This window comes from Schistocerca cancellata, chromosome 4 (genome assembly GCF_023864275.1).
Source record: "Schistocerca cancellata isolate TAMUIC-IGC-003103 chromosome 4, iqSchCanc2.1, whole genome shotgun sequence".
NCBI classification, from domain to species: domain Eukaryota; kingdom Metazoa; phylum Arthropoda; class Insecta; order Orthoptera; family Acrididae; genus Schistocerca; species Schistocerca cancellata.
The window spans coordinates 152,731,117-152,744,972 of NC_064629.1; the positions used below are offsets into that span (position 1 = coordinate 152,731,117).

The 13,856-nt window shown below is 37.9% G+C and overlaps 1 protein-coding gene across 1 annotated transcript in view; it reads left to right on the top strand.

The window, feature by feature from the left end:
- LOC126183937 (Down syndrome cell adhesion molecule-like protein Dscam2) overlaps positions 1-13,856 on the top strand; it is a 461,766-nt gene that overhangs the window by 419,113 nt on the left and 28,797 nt on the right. The window contains exons 20-21 of the mRNA XM_049926285.1: positions 6,313-6,456; positions 6,882-7,016. Of these exons, the coding sequence (XP_049782242.1) occupies positions 6,313-6,456; positions 6,882-7,016 (279 nt within the window). The remainder of the gene's footprint in view (positions 1-6,312; positions 6,457-6,881; positions 7,017-13,856) is intronic.

Genomic DNA, 13,856 nt, shown 5'->3' on the forward strand with positions numbered 1-13,856 from the left:
ATAATTGAATGTGCTTAAGGAATAATAAGCACTAAGCGGAGCATATTTTGGAAGGCAATACAAACTTCACCAGAATTTGCTGGTGGCATTGTAAAATGTACATGTTCTTCACAACACTGTCATTTACAGAAGGATCCCCGAATGTTGATGAGCGACATGCATTAGAAATGTGGAGTTCTATAAAAGGCATTTAAGACAGGATGAAACTTTAACTGAGCTTCAAATTAAACTGTCCCAATGAGATGGTTTTGAAGTTTTTTTCACATAATAAAACTCAATTTTCATGTGTTTGTCAGCTGTGCTGCTTCATTATCTGTTTTTTAAGACAATGAAAGAAATAGGAGATTAAGAAAATTTATTCTGTCCTTTCAGTTGGTAATACTGCTGCCACATAATCACAGCTTATCACAAAATTTATCAGTTGTGATGATATTTGCTTTGCTGGTTCCATAAAGGATGCCAAGTAAAAACTGCTGTCAAGGCTCCAGCTGATGCCATTGTCTCAACGGTACAGCAAAAGGAACACAAAAGGCCAGCAACATTAGTGACCCTGCTACCTGCAGCAACAGCCAAATACTGCCAACATTGCCTGACTGCAACTGGAGTCACTCCAATGCTCTGGTCACTGCTTTCGGAAACAAACATGTTCGATTCACTCAGCACCGCTCTGTGCTGCTCTGCTCCACACCTCTCTGCTTGCAGCGCCACTATAATCACGTGCATTGAGCAGTATTGGTTTGTTTTGCCAGTGCTGCTCTGCTTGCCACGCCACTTTGATTGTGCCCCAGGCCTCCATTGTAACTGCAGCCAAATGGACACAGTTTCTGAGGGGTCTGTTGTGACCCAGGGTGAATGAGGCCCCTATAGTCAAAGGGTGTGTACACCCTGTGACAACTGGAAAATCTGAGGAAAAATCCAGGGATTTTTAGAACTCCAGAAATTTTTGTTTTTTTAGTTTCTAGTTCAATTTTTGTAATTTTGGCTGATAAGAACTGATACGCAAAGAAAGACTTCTTCGTTGGCCCACTACTGCAGAATAATACTGCAGCAAGAAAACATAAGAGAGAATAACACCAAAATAAAATTTTAATTGCAAAGAAAATGCATCCTTTCCAACAAAACAAACTGCGTGCACAAGTGTCTGCTGATAGCAAAATGTCAAAGGCTTAAAGATGAATACTGTGCAGTACCTCATAACAAACTGCTTTAGATGAGTGTGATGCCACAACTGTTTACATTTATATTAGGTCACGTGAAAATACTGTGATGATGGTTTGAGGAGTGTTGTTACTTTCAGGGTAAATTTCTTTTTATGCAAGATGAATTATGTTACATGTGAGAATGTGCTATTAATTTCTTAAATCACAGAGCATTTGGCTCTTTCGGAACTTAGTACTTTGAGGACCAGGTGCTTAGAAAAGTTTCAGCCCTAGAAGACCAGCGATTCATGCCATTGTTTAAAACTTACCGGAATATTTGTGTTTGATATATCTTAGAGTAACACACTAAAGAGACTAAGCTTCGATGTCTTTCATATTTATTTTAGTTCTTTTATAGATTACAAATTATGCAATAACAATGGTGGAAAAATAAATTATCCTGAAAAAAGTGCAAGGTAAATTCTTGAGGAATTTCACATGTAACTGCCTTTTCTATGGAAAAGTCGAAGTTCTCGTCAGAACATTTATTCAGTTGGATAACCCACAAAATGTTCAATGCACAGCAGTGAAATTTATTTGTGCTTGTCAGAAGTATTCAGCTGCTGCAATCTAAGCTGTGTTCTTAGGATCCTGCCTAATGATGCCCTCTAAAAAAAAGGCAAAAAACTTGATGACCAGTATTATAAGTGAAAGCTTGTCATGAAGCTGTATTGAATGTCTATTAATTTAAACCAAACGTTTCTTATTTGTGTGTTCATACTACTTAACAATGATGTTGCTATTGGCTGACTACATAATAAGTCATATACTCTTGAATATCTGCTGTCATTGGCTGGTGAATCACGTAACATGAGCCATGATTGACTGACAAAAGCTACTGTGCTGTAATTGGAATTTCTCTTTATACTTTTCTAATACGAAAATATGCAGTGTGCATGTTGTCGCACATCAGAGATCTTTCCAAAATGCATTGTTTATTGCTGGGTTTCATTTCCTAAAGTGTTTGGAAGTTCTGTGCTGGTATATATCCTTTCACCATTCGAAGAATTCGTAAATTTTACAGCTTCAAGGGAAAGTGTCACTTAACAAGGAAAAAGTGTATTTTCACCCAAGAAAAAGTGTATTTCCATCTGGGGGGAAAAGTATTTTTGACTGGGAAATCCAGAAAAATTTGGAAGTTTTTTCTTATTCGCATATACACCATTATAGCGTAGAGGTGGCGGGTTGTGGAGGTAGTGATGCTGGCCAGAGGTGGCTAGGTAAACTCTGCTGTAAGACATATTTTACGTAGTCTTGAGCTACAATGCTGAAGGGCTGCAACACCCCCAGATATGCTCTCTGCAGGCAAATGATCTACTGGTGGTGCCATTGATGTTGGAAATTATGGTGGCAGAATGGCTGTTTGATGTCAATGTCCTGCTTTGCTGATGCTGTTGCCCCATTTGGTGCCTGAGTTAGCACTATGTGGCCCTGAGTGATCAGTGCCAGCAATGCGAATGACTGCTGAATTGTTGTACACATCAACTGCTATGGGGTTAGCTCATGCTGGTTCAGATGGATGGCAGCAATACTGCCCTGGCTATGAACCATTGTCCTCCCAAGTCAAGAGTTTGGTTGCTATTGTGGAGCTTGGTGTCATTCTAAGAGGACATAGAACACAGGTGTGGACATAGAACTCTGAGCTGGTGAGTTGGATAAGGCTGCCCAGACTGGCATCAGTTGCTAGCTGGCCCATAACATGATGCGTGGACCTGACGTCAGACTGTACGTAACTGTTAGAATCAGAGGGTATTTATAGTGATTAATAGCATGCTTGTTGTGCTGATACATTGTTTCCAGGCACTTACAAATCAACACCTTTGAATCTCAATGGTTTGGAAATACTCTGCAGGCCAGTTCATAGTTGCACACCCTTTCTGCAGTGTCACCACAGTTGCACAGCTTGGCTCAACTACCTTGGGGTGTACAAAAAGGGTCACTTGTGAAATTCTGTATCTCTGCCTCCACACCTGCCGGCTTGCCTCACATGCAGATGCACTGGAGCTACTTTCTAGCGAGTAATAACCAAAATAAGCGATGGTGTTATGTATCTTTGTTCTTTGGGAAGGCCTGAACCCCTCGTGTGAACCGGTGACTGATTTGCAACAGAAGACTTCACGTACATAATTACAACGTAGATTATTTACAATTTTTCTTCTTATACTAAGGAACAAAGCTCAGAAGCCCCATATTCTTTCTACAGTTCTTAGCACATTCGCTTGTCCATATGTCCTTACGCTACTATGTAAAACCTCCATTCTCATTTGAGCGGCCTCCTCAGTATTTTCCAAATTTTGTGTGTAACCCACGGAGGGTCTTTCCAATCCTTAATCCATACTGTTCCAGACCATAATTTACAGTCAGTTTAAACTTTGCCCAAAATTATCTATGTTCATCATATTGGAACTAAATTATGCCTGCTCATTGTCTAAGTAGGATGCTAACATATGAAATGTCTTTTACAATGCTCCCACTTTCTTTAACAGAAATGTCTTCTTTGGTTGCTTCCCTATCTCTCTTTCAACAGTATTCTCTATTGATTTTTGTATTATCTGATCTGCCAATATCTGACAAAATTTGTGTACTCCTATATTATTTTATAATTTTAAAAATATTTCATAGCACTTTTTGTAACAAGAAAGTATTTCTGGAGCATTACTTGTTCTGACTATTGTGTATATAACCCTTTATTGCTGTGATGGTACTCTTATGCCTGTGGTGAACCATGCCTTCTTTAAGGACTTCCCAGTACTGCATTTACCGAGGGGTGTTTGAAAAGTCTGTGCAAAAATAAAAACTACTTACATGTTTGTGGTAAACCTTTATTATTTTTTGACATAGTCTCCTTTTAGACTTATACACTTCATCCAATGCTGTTCTAATTTGTTGATCCCTTCCAAATATAGGAATTGTCCAAGTCTGCAAAATAGCTATTAGTTGTTGCAATCACCTCCTCGTTTGAATAAAATCTTGTCCCGCCAGCCATTTCTTCAAATTGGGGAACAAGTAGTAGTCCAAGGGAGTCAAGTCTGGAGAACAGGGGGGATGTGAAAAAGAGTTGGAATCCTGTTTCCATTAATTTTGCGACCACAACTGCAAAGGTGTGTGCTGGTGCAATGTCATCATGGAAAAGGACTGTTTTGTGGTCCAATTGCCGGAGTTTTTCTTGCAGCTCAGTTTTCAAACAGTCCAATAACTATGAATAATATGCACCTGTAATAGTTTTACCCTTTTCCAGATAGTCGATAAGGATTATCCCTTGCAAATCCCAAAACACAGTCCCCATAACCTTTCTGGCCGAAGGACTGGTCTTCGCCTTTTTTTTTGTGCAGATTCTGCCTTGGTAACCCATTGTTTAGATTGTTGTTTGGTCTCTGAAGCATAGTAAAGTAGCCATGTTTCATCCAGAGTGACGAAACAATGCTTAAAATCCTGCGGATTCTTCCTGAACAGCTGCAAACCATCCTTGCAACACTTCACATGATTCCGTTTTTGCTCAAGCGTGAGCAATCACGGAACACATTTTGCAGATAGCTTCACATGTCTAAATGTTTACACAAAATATTATGTACCCATTCATTCGAGATGCTCACAGCACTAGCAATCTCCCGCACCTTAACTCTTCTGTCATCCATCACATCATGGATTTTATCAATGATTTATGGAGTCGTAACCTCCACAGGGCGTTCAGAATGTTCAATGTTCAGCATCACTTGTGCCCATATGGCCATTTCGAAAATTTTGAAACCACTTTTAAACTGTTCTAATCAAAGGGGCAGAGTCACTGTAATGTTTATCAAGCTTCTCTTTAGTCTCCTGAGGCGTTTTGCCTTTCGTAAAGTAATGTTTACATGAAATTCTTCATCAATTTCTTGACAATCACTAGACTTCCTTGATTCACACGGATGCCAAACACAAAGAAATAGACCAATATGGCTGAAACTTGGTGTCTGTTCTTTCCAAAGATGCTACTAACTAAATATGGCCTCTATATGTGCCAGTGGTGCCATCCCTCGGACTTTGCATAGACTTTTCAAACACCCCTCGTAATTCTTTTTATGAAAACTACTATCAAGAATGGATACAAACTCAATAAGAAACATGTTGAATGTAGAGCCATCATTAGACTTATCGTAAACATCACCCCAGCGACTGTGTATTGATTAATGACACAGGACTATGGAAAGGAATGAGTGTAACTTTCAGAATTTATTTTGCTACAGAATTTGCTTTATCGGTTTTATTCTGTTCTTGAGAGCTACTGACTTGAATAAATGTAGTAATTTTTTTCATATAGTAAGCTTACCATTTTTGTCAAGATTCATTTCTTCTATTTTGTATAACGTGGAAATAACTGATGGTTATTACTTTAGTGCATGACACCTTTCTGTTAAAATATGAGGGCATGCTGAGAAGTAATGCTGCAGATTTTTTAATGCCAAAACTCTTCAAACTTTTTAAATAAAACAAATGTTGTTAAACATTTTACATTTTTGTTCTACATGTCTGCATATTTGCAGCCCCCCGCAACTGCTTGAGGTCTCAGAATTGTAGTGTGTAACATGGCAGTTCATGAGAAACAGTGTGCTATAATAGAGTTTAAAGTCAGTTTGTCCACACATGGGGCTTCCCCTCCTTCAGCATAATACCAGACCACACACAAGCACTGTGACATCTCCAACAACCAGACATCTTGGGTTCACTGTCATCGATCATTGTCCATGTTGTCATGACGTGACCCTATCTGATTTTAAACTATTTCAAAAACAAACAGAACACCTTCGAGGGCTTCTCTTCGTGATGAAGCGGTGTAAGCAGAGGTGAGGTTGTGGCTCTGTCAACAAAGTCAAATGTTCCACAGTGACAGCATCAACAAACTGGTTTCTCATTAGGAGAAATGTTTGTCACCAGGGTGACTGTTGGGAAATATGTAGACATGGAGATTAAAGATGTAGAATGTTGAAAACATTAGTCTTATTTAAAAAGCTTTAAAAATTTTCCAATAAAAAAAATTGGAAGGCATTAGTTTTCAGCCTGCCCTTGTGTGTTGTAATATTTTTCTCCCTGATAAGTATACTCAGCAGTTTCGCTCACATTGTCCTCATTTTTTCAGGGAACCTGGTGCCAGACCAAAGCAACATACACGTTAATGATGCTGTTCCGTTCTATATGGATGTAGCTGTTATTCTGCCAGTCCTTATCTCCATAATAACACTCATAGCAGTATTTGTGGGTGTTTGCATCTTCTTTCATAGGAGTGAGTTAGCATAAATACAGATTTTTCTCTCTCAATTTACCATAATTCTTGAAAATAATTTGCTAGTGTCAGTCTGTGTAACAGTAAAACCTGGAACTAAAATAGGTTTGAACATGTTTATCTGTAAATCTTGTTAGTACTTCATTTATTTATACAGTTTCATTCTCTTTTATTGTTCAGTGTATTGTTATAAGTGTAAGACAGCCTGTAAAGGTGCTATAGCAAACAGATGTAAGACATAATACACACAAATCAGGGAAATACCCAGGTATATTGTAAATTATTTCAGTTGCTGACACAAATTTTCCTTACATTATAGGTATTTTAATGTTGGTTTTTTTGAAAATGCTGCTATATAATAGTAGGATTGTTTTTAGTATAGTCTGCATCATGAAATGCATTTACCAAATTTTACTCTCTGACAGAACCAAGTGCACAAGCAGAAGGGCAGTCACAGCCTATGGTGACTTTGGACAACAAGCACAACATTGCACAGAGGGAGCAATATTATGCAGCTGTACAGAAAAGTGCAACTTCACACTCTTCAGAAAGAATTCCAGGTAGCTTCATTTGTTATCAAATCTTTTTGTATTCTACATTAATTATAGAAGAGCACAACTACCTTCACAAATTAATTAAATTTGTCATTGTAATTGATATGTCATGTGTAGAATTTTTTTTTTCTCAGAACCAAACAATTTTATTGAAATGATATCTCAGTTGTGACAGACCCATACACCTACTGAAAAGTTATACAGGGTGTTTAAAAAGGCTATTCCATATTTTCAGAAGATATAGTACTTGTCTAAAGCAAAAAACAAGAAGTCGCACAAACATATTACCTGAAACGAATACCTGTTGAGATGTAGGCAACTTAAACTTGTCAAGAACAATAGATTCTCAATACAGTAACCTGTTTTCATATTGACATTCATTTCTTACTGTTGTTTGTCTCTGTACTTAATCCTCTGACTTTAATGCTGTTGTCAGACATACCACTAAAACTGTCTCATCAGCCATGTGAACATATTTTGAGGTTTTGCTGTCATCATAACAAGATAAGTGAATTTGTGAAGGGTGAACAAGGGAAAAACCGTGAAATAAGTCCCATTATGGAAAATGGCAAGTATGGTCTTCTGCTACAGTTTAGCTAATGGCATTAATTGATTGGTGTATGTCATGTATGGTGAATGACATCTCAGACTTCAATTCTATCTGAGAAGGGTTTATCAGGTCATGCCTTGGAATTGCAGATGAGAAATCATTTGCAATAAGGGCGGTGGATCATGGTAGATATCGTACAGTTCACACACTAGATATGGAAGAGCAAATGCTGTGGCAAGTAGATGATGATCCTGAAACAAGTGTGCAAAAAAATTAGAGCTGTAGGTATAACCCACACTGCTGATGTAAAATTCTGCATGAGCAGTTATTTTAACCATCTCATTTACAGCATATAAATTCTCTTAGGCTATAAGGCCAACATGCCAGAATACAGTTCAGCCAATGGGTTTTGAAATTGAGTGCTGAAAATCTAAAGTTCACAGGTTACTTTTTATTTATGTGAGATAGGATTCAAACAAAGTGGGATAAGAAATTACCACAACACTCATGTATGCACAGAAGTGAAAATCTGTGCATGCCATTGAAGAACATTGCCCTTCCAGAAACACACTGGAAGTGGCTTATATGTGTTGGGCACTGCCCCACACCCTATGCTTTGTACTATAATATTAAACACAAATGTTTTTGAGTATTAGATTGCCTGAGGAGTTCCAGTAGCATGGCTTCCCCATTCACCTGACCGTTATCCCTTAAATTACTGGCTGTGGGAACATTTAATGGTGTCTGTAAATTCCAAACCCATATGTTACAGGGACATATTTTCCATTTATGTGACCAAATCTTAGAGCAGCCACATATGTTTGCAGGAGTTTGTGATTCTTTGAGGAGGTGGTGGTGAAGGGTGTGTAAGAATGAATCGTAACCACAGTGAGCACCTCCTGTAGCTTCGACAGGGAGTTATCGTAGGAGAGAATGGCTAATATCTCAAATCTTTTTTTCTGGGTGTATGTTTATTGTACTTGTTTTTCTAGCTTTGACCAGCACTAGTTTCTGTAAACACCCTTTATATATTAACAAGATATGTATTTGTAGAGATCTTCTAAAAGTCACTTTATAGTACATGGCTGGGGAGGCTGTGTTCCAGTGACACTAATAGTCCTATTCAGTGTAAGTATGGATTAAGAGAAAAATGCCTTTCTGCATGCTTCCTTAAATGTAATCTCCCTTTTCTTAAGGAAGTCATTTTCCTGTGAAGGCTGTTGTTTTACTTTGAAATAGACATTTTTCATAATTTATTGTTTAGATAATTTATCCTGCTTGGCTATTATCAAGATAAATTGCAATAAAAACTCATTGAAATACATTAGTGTAACTAGTAAAATGAAGACACGTACGGTGTGATCATTGTCTTGTATGTTGGCACAATGACAAAACCTGCTTGACGGCTGCATTTTTTCCCCAATTGTATTTTTGCTGGATGTAGCTTCAAATTGCCCAAGGAGCTAATCAGTAAACTATGAAATAAAGTGTTTATTTCAAAGTAAAACATCCTACGCAGCAAAGTGATTTCCCCAAGGAAATTCACTGAATGTTACATGTGATATATGATGGAGGCAGTAGAATGTTTGCACTGGACAAAAGTATGGTTATATTTTCTCCACAGATTGTAATATAAATTCCCTGTGCATGTTCTTTATATTTTCATATGGTCTTACTAAACTGCTATAATCATAGAAAAGTATCTCTTGAGTTCATTTGATGTTTGCTATTATGCCTACCTGATATGGAATCCAAATCCTCTGTTTATCTCTCCTGCTACTAATTTCACTTTCCTGCTACTAATTTCACTTTCCTGCTACTAATTTCACTTTCCTGCTACTAATTTCACTTGATTCAATTTTGTATCTCTTAATAGTATTCTCCCCTATGTACTTAAACAGTGGGACAGGCTCCAGAGGTGCACCAGTAATAATGTAATTGGATATTATCATGTTCTTTCTCTTGGTTGAGTCAGAATTTACCAATATATAAAGACATTAGGTATCATTTCATTAAGTAGGAATGACACCTAAGTCCTGAAAATCATCAAACACTGCTTTACTTTGGACAACAATATTACTGTTCAATCTCAATGCATGGGAATATCTACAAGAGTAATTGAAAAATTTCAATATTTCTGTTCTGATGTAAACACTGTTTGATCAAAACTATCCTGACACCTATTAGTGGATATTAATATGGAGTGTGTCCACCTTATGATGGCTTCAATTCTGCAAGGCATGCTTTCAATGAAGTGTGTACTTGTGGAGGAATGGCTACCCATTCTTCCTCAAGAGCCAAAAGCAGATAAGGTAGTATTGTTGGATGCTGAGTCTGGAGCAAAGTCAACTTTCTAATTCATTGTAAATATTTTTTTGGGTTCAGGTTGGGACTCTGGATGGCCAGTCCATTCAGGAATGTTATTGTCCACAAACTACTACCTCACAGATACCACTTTGACATGGTGCATTGTCATGCTGATACAAAAAAATTGTTGTCTCCAAACTGTTTCTCTACTATATGTAGCATACAATGCTGTAAAATGTTAATATCATTCCTCATTTAGTGTTGCCTTAAGTGCAATAAGTAGACCACATCCTAACCACAAAACCATCTTCATTCTTTGCTGTTGGCACTGCACATGATGCCGGGCAGTATACTCCCAGACTCGTTTAATACTGGTGGTCTGCCTCTCATTACATATAGTGGTCAATTCCACTTTGAGGGGTGTCTGGATTCTTTGATCGGGTAGTGAAAATGGGACCTATATGACAAGTAAAGGAAAAATTCATAACAATTTGTAATATTTTCCCAGTTTTCACAGTTACAGGTATGTTAACACCACAGTTCAAAGTGTGTTCAGTAATTAAGGATACTATGACTTTTTATAGTTTTGTCTGTGTGTACATTCTGAATTACTTCATTAGTTGCAGATTGATTTGTAATATCATTGTAGTCAGTGCACTACATATGAAAGAAACTGCCATATATAAAATAGCAGACAACTTGAAACACCATTGTCATATCACACTTAAGATGCAGGTAGCTGAGAATTCTTACTTTTCTTTTATTTCTGCCTTCCCTCCAACAACAATCCTTAGAATTTAATTAAATTAAATATGTGTAATACTCTACAAATAGGCTCTAGGGAGGCTATAGAAACTTTTTGTAAGAAAAACTGTGTAATATGTACCTTCTAAAACAACTTGAGGATCAATGTCATAATAGTAAACGGAGCTTTTGTAAATGGAATTTCAGAAGTCGATTATTAGAAAAATGTTTGGCAGCTTTCTTTATATATTCATAACTGGTAATAACACCATGCACTTGACTATGTCACTACTTTTTGTGCATTGTGTTGATGTCTCTTAGAAATAAACTTCCACTTATTTCCCACAGCATTACTGGCTATTATTGTATGCAATTCACTGGAAACATCTGAAAACTCATAAATTTGCAGACAAAAATTAATAGGTTGCATTTAGAATTAAGTTCTGCAAGAAAAAGAGAGATAAGGAAAAGGGAAAGAATGATTAAAGATGTCCCTAGCTTATTGAAAGAATTACCCTCAACCTCTGCTAACAAAACCTAAATTAGTGTCATAGAATTCTTCCCATGCAATACCAGTGGTTCCAAATTGAAGGGTTGGGAATCTTCTTAAACATGTACATTCTTCTGCCACCTATAATAGCTGAAGCATTGTTAATTCCAAGTGCTATTGTTTCCCATTGTTTCCCTCCACTTGTGCATACTTCACAGTATTTAGTCACCACCCTACACAGTGCAAGCCTCCTCAGTTTACTCACACACCTCTTATTCCCTTCTTTCCTTCTTTCTTCCCCCTTTTCTCCTCTCTCTCTCTCTCTCTCTCTCTCTCTCTCTCTCTCTTTTTCACACATTTTCCCTTATGTTTCATCCCAGAGTATTTCTCCTTGCATTTCTTTCCCCACCATCAAACTCTCACCTTTTCCTTTATCTCTAATCTGTACCATTTTGTACAATCACTCATATTACTGTCGACACACTTTCTAACGGACAGTTTACTTTTATTCTTGAGTTTTCATCTCTCTTCTTGTCTGGATTATATACTATTTTCTGCTATCAGTGCTGCTGTTCTATTGTTACTCTTTTCTTCTTTAACCATATACTTCACAGGATGGTCACTTATATGGCTGTAAGTTTATAATCATTTACTTGTTGTAATTTTTCCCTTTTTTCATAATTTTTCATTTTTCTGGTGTATATGGTGTACAAAAAGTACCTGGGCAAACTGATTGATCATCAAGCATAATGTACTGTGCACAATATTGTCAGCAGATGAAATTGTCACCTTCAAACCAATTGATGGGCTTGTGATAGGAGGCAAAAGTTCTCTCCTTTTATACCTGAAGGTATCCATCCACTACTTACGTGAATTGCAGTGAGGCATAAATATTCTGTTTGAGGTAAATATTCTGTGCATAGTTTCTGCTGATGTGTCCAGCACCAGCAACATTCCTTTTTGTGTACATCTCATTGTTCAGCCTTTGCAGTTTTGATCATCAAATTCTGGTCCTAACCTTTGGTGTTAAATATGCAGATGGAAGTCATGATTCCTGATCTGTTTGTGGTAGTACTCGTATAGGTAGTTAGTAAGATTGTGGGTGATTTAAATTTCATTTGATTCTGGTATGCATAAATCCCAGACGTTGAAGGACTCTTAGAAATAAGTCTCCACTCTTGCATCCAACAGCATTAATTTTTATTTTATGCAGATCACTTGACTTCTCTTAAAGTTGTAAAGCTACGGACATAAATGAACAGGTCGCCTTTACAATTAAGTTAAATTGCTGCAATGTTTGTGTGTTTCATGCCCATCATTTTCGGGTTAAGTGACAGGATGCTGTGTTCTGTTTATATATGTATATCTGCTGGACTGCTAATCTCTTTTGTAGATTGGTCAATCGCGTGCCTTTGGAAGCGGTACCATTTTGGTGGTGGGGGATGTGGCAAGGCCTCAGTGAAAGTGTCAAGTCCCTGTGTCTGTCCATTCTTCATGTCATATTCTCATAATTACGGAATTCCATGCCGTGGTGAGTTGACTTGCTATCTCGGTTTATTAGGTTGTTGTGCAGACATATTTCTACCACGTCTTTGACAATAGTCCCAGAACCCATTGGCACAGCATAGCTTGTTCATTTGTTCAAAATCCAAGGTATGTTCCTCATTGATGCTCTGCTCTGCCACCCCAGGCTTGTCTGTCTGCCCTAGATCAATGTTTCTAATGTTTTCCATATGGCACTGTGAGATGCGTCGCTATGTTTGTCCAATGTACTGCGTCTTATTCGCACTCAATTCTGTAAATGCTTGGCATGTGCAGTCCTAGCTGATCTTTGGTTGAGTCAAGGATGTCCTCAATTCTCCACATTGCATGGAAAACAGTCTTTGTTTGAAGTTTCTCCATTATTTTTACGATCGAGGCTGTTGGTGGCCTTGCGTATGGCAGAAATGTCATACATTTGGCTTCTACTACTACTACTACTACTACTACTACTACTACTACTTTGTTTGCTCTCCCTCCTCTTACCTGCATTTATGGTGTTGTCATTCATGCGGAAGTTTCCCGCAGATACTGTAACTAATTCGGCAAGCTCTTCCTGTCGCGGATGTACCTGGCTCTATGAACTGAGGTGGTTATTTCCGATTGGTGCTGTGCTTAATCATGGCAGCTCCTTGCATAAGGTAACTGGGGTGCCACTGGAAGATTCCTTAGCTCTAACTCAAGGGACCCTTCACTGTGGAAACAAACTCTTTAGACATTTACTAACCGCCACTTATTTCAAATTTGGTGGGAAGCTGTATGTGTAAATAGATGAATTGCAAATAGTGTCCCTCAGCTCTAACAGATTTCTTAAGTTGTCCCAGTGGCATTCATGATAGTATAAAGTTCACCATGGAGATACAAGAGAGTGGAAGGCTACCATTCTTGGACATTTTAATCAAAAGAAGTCTGGATCACATGTTGGGTCACTCAGTCTACAGAATGATGATACACATGGACCTTTACCTGAATACTCATAGTTGCCACCATCCAGAGTGACAACTTGGTATTAACCACCATAGTACATAGAGCCAGGTACATTTGTGACAGGAAGAGCTTGTTGAATGAGTTAAAGCATCTGTCGGAAACCTTACCTGATAATGGTTACAGAGAGATGCGAATAAGATGTGCCTTAAAGGGAGACGCATAATGCAGAGCTGCTGACAGCCAAGATCATGTGAATAATGGAGAAACATGAAATACAATTTTCCATACA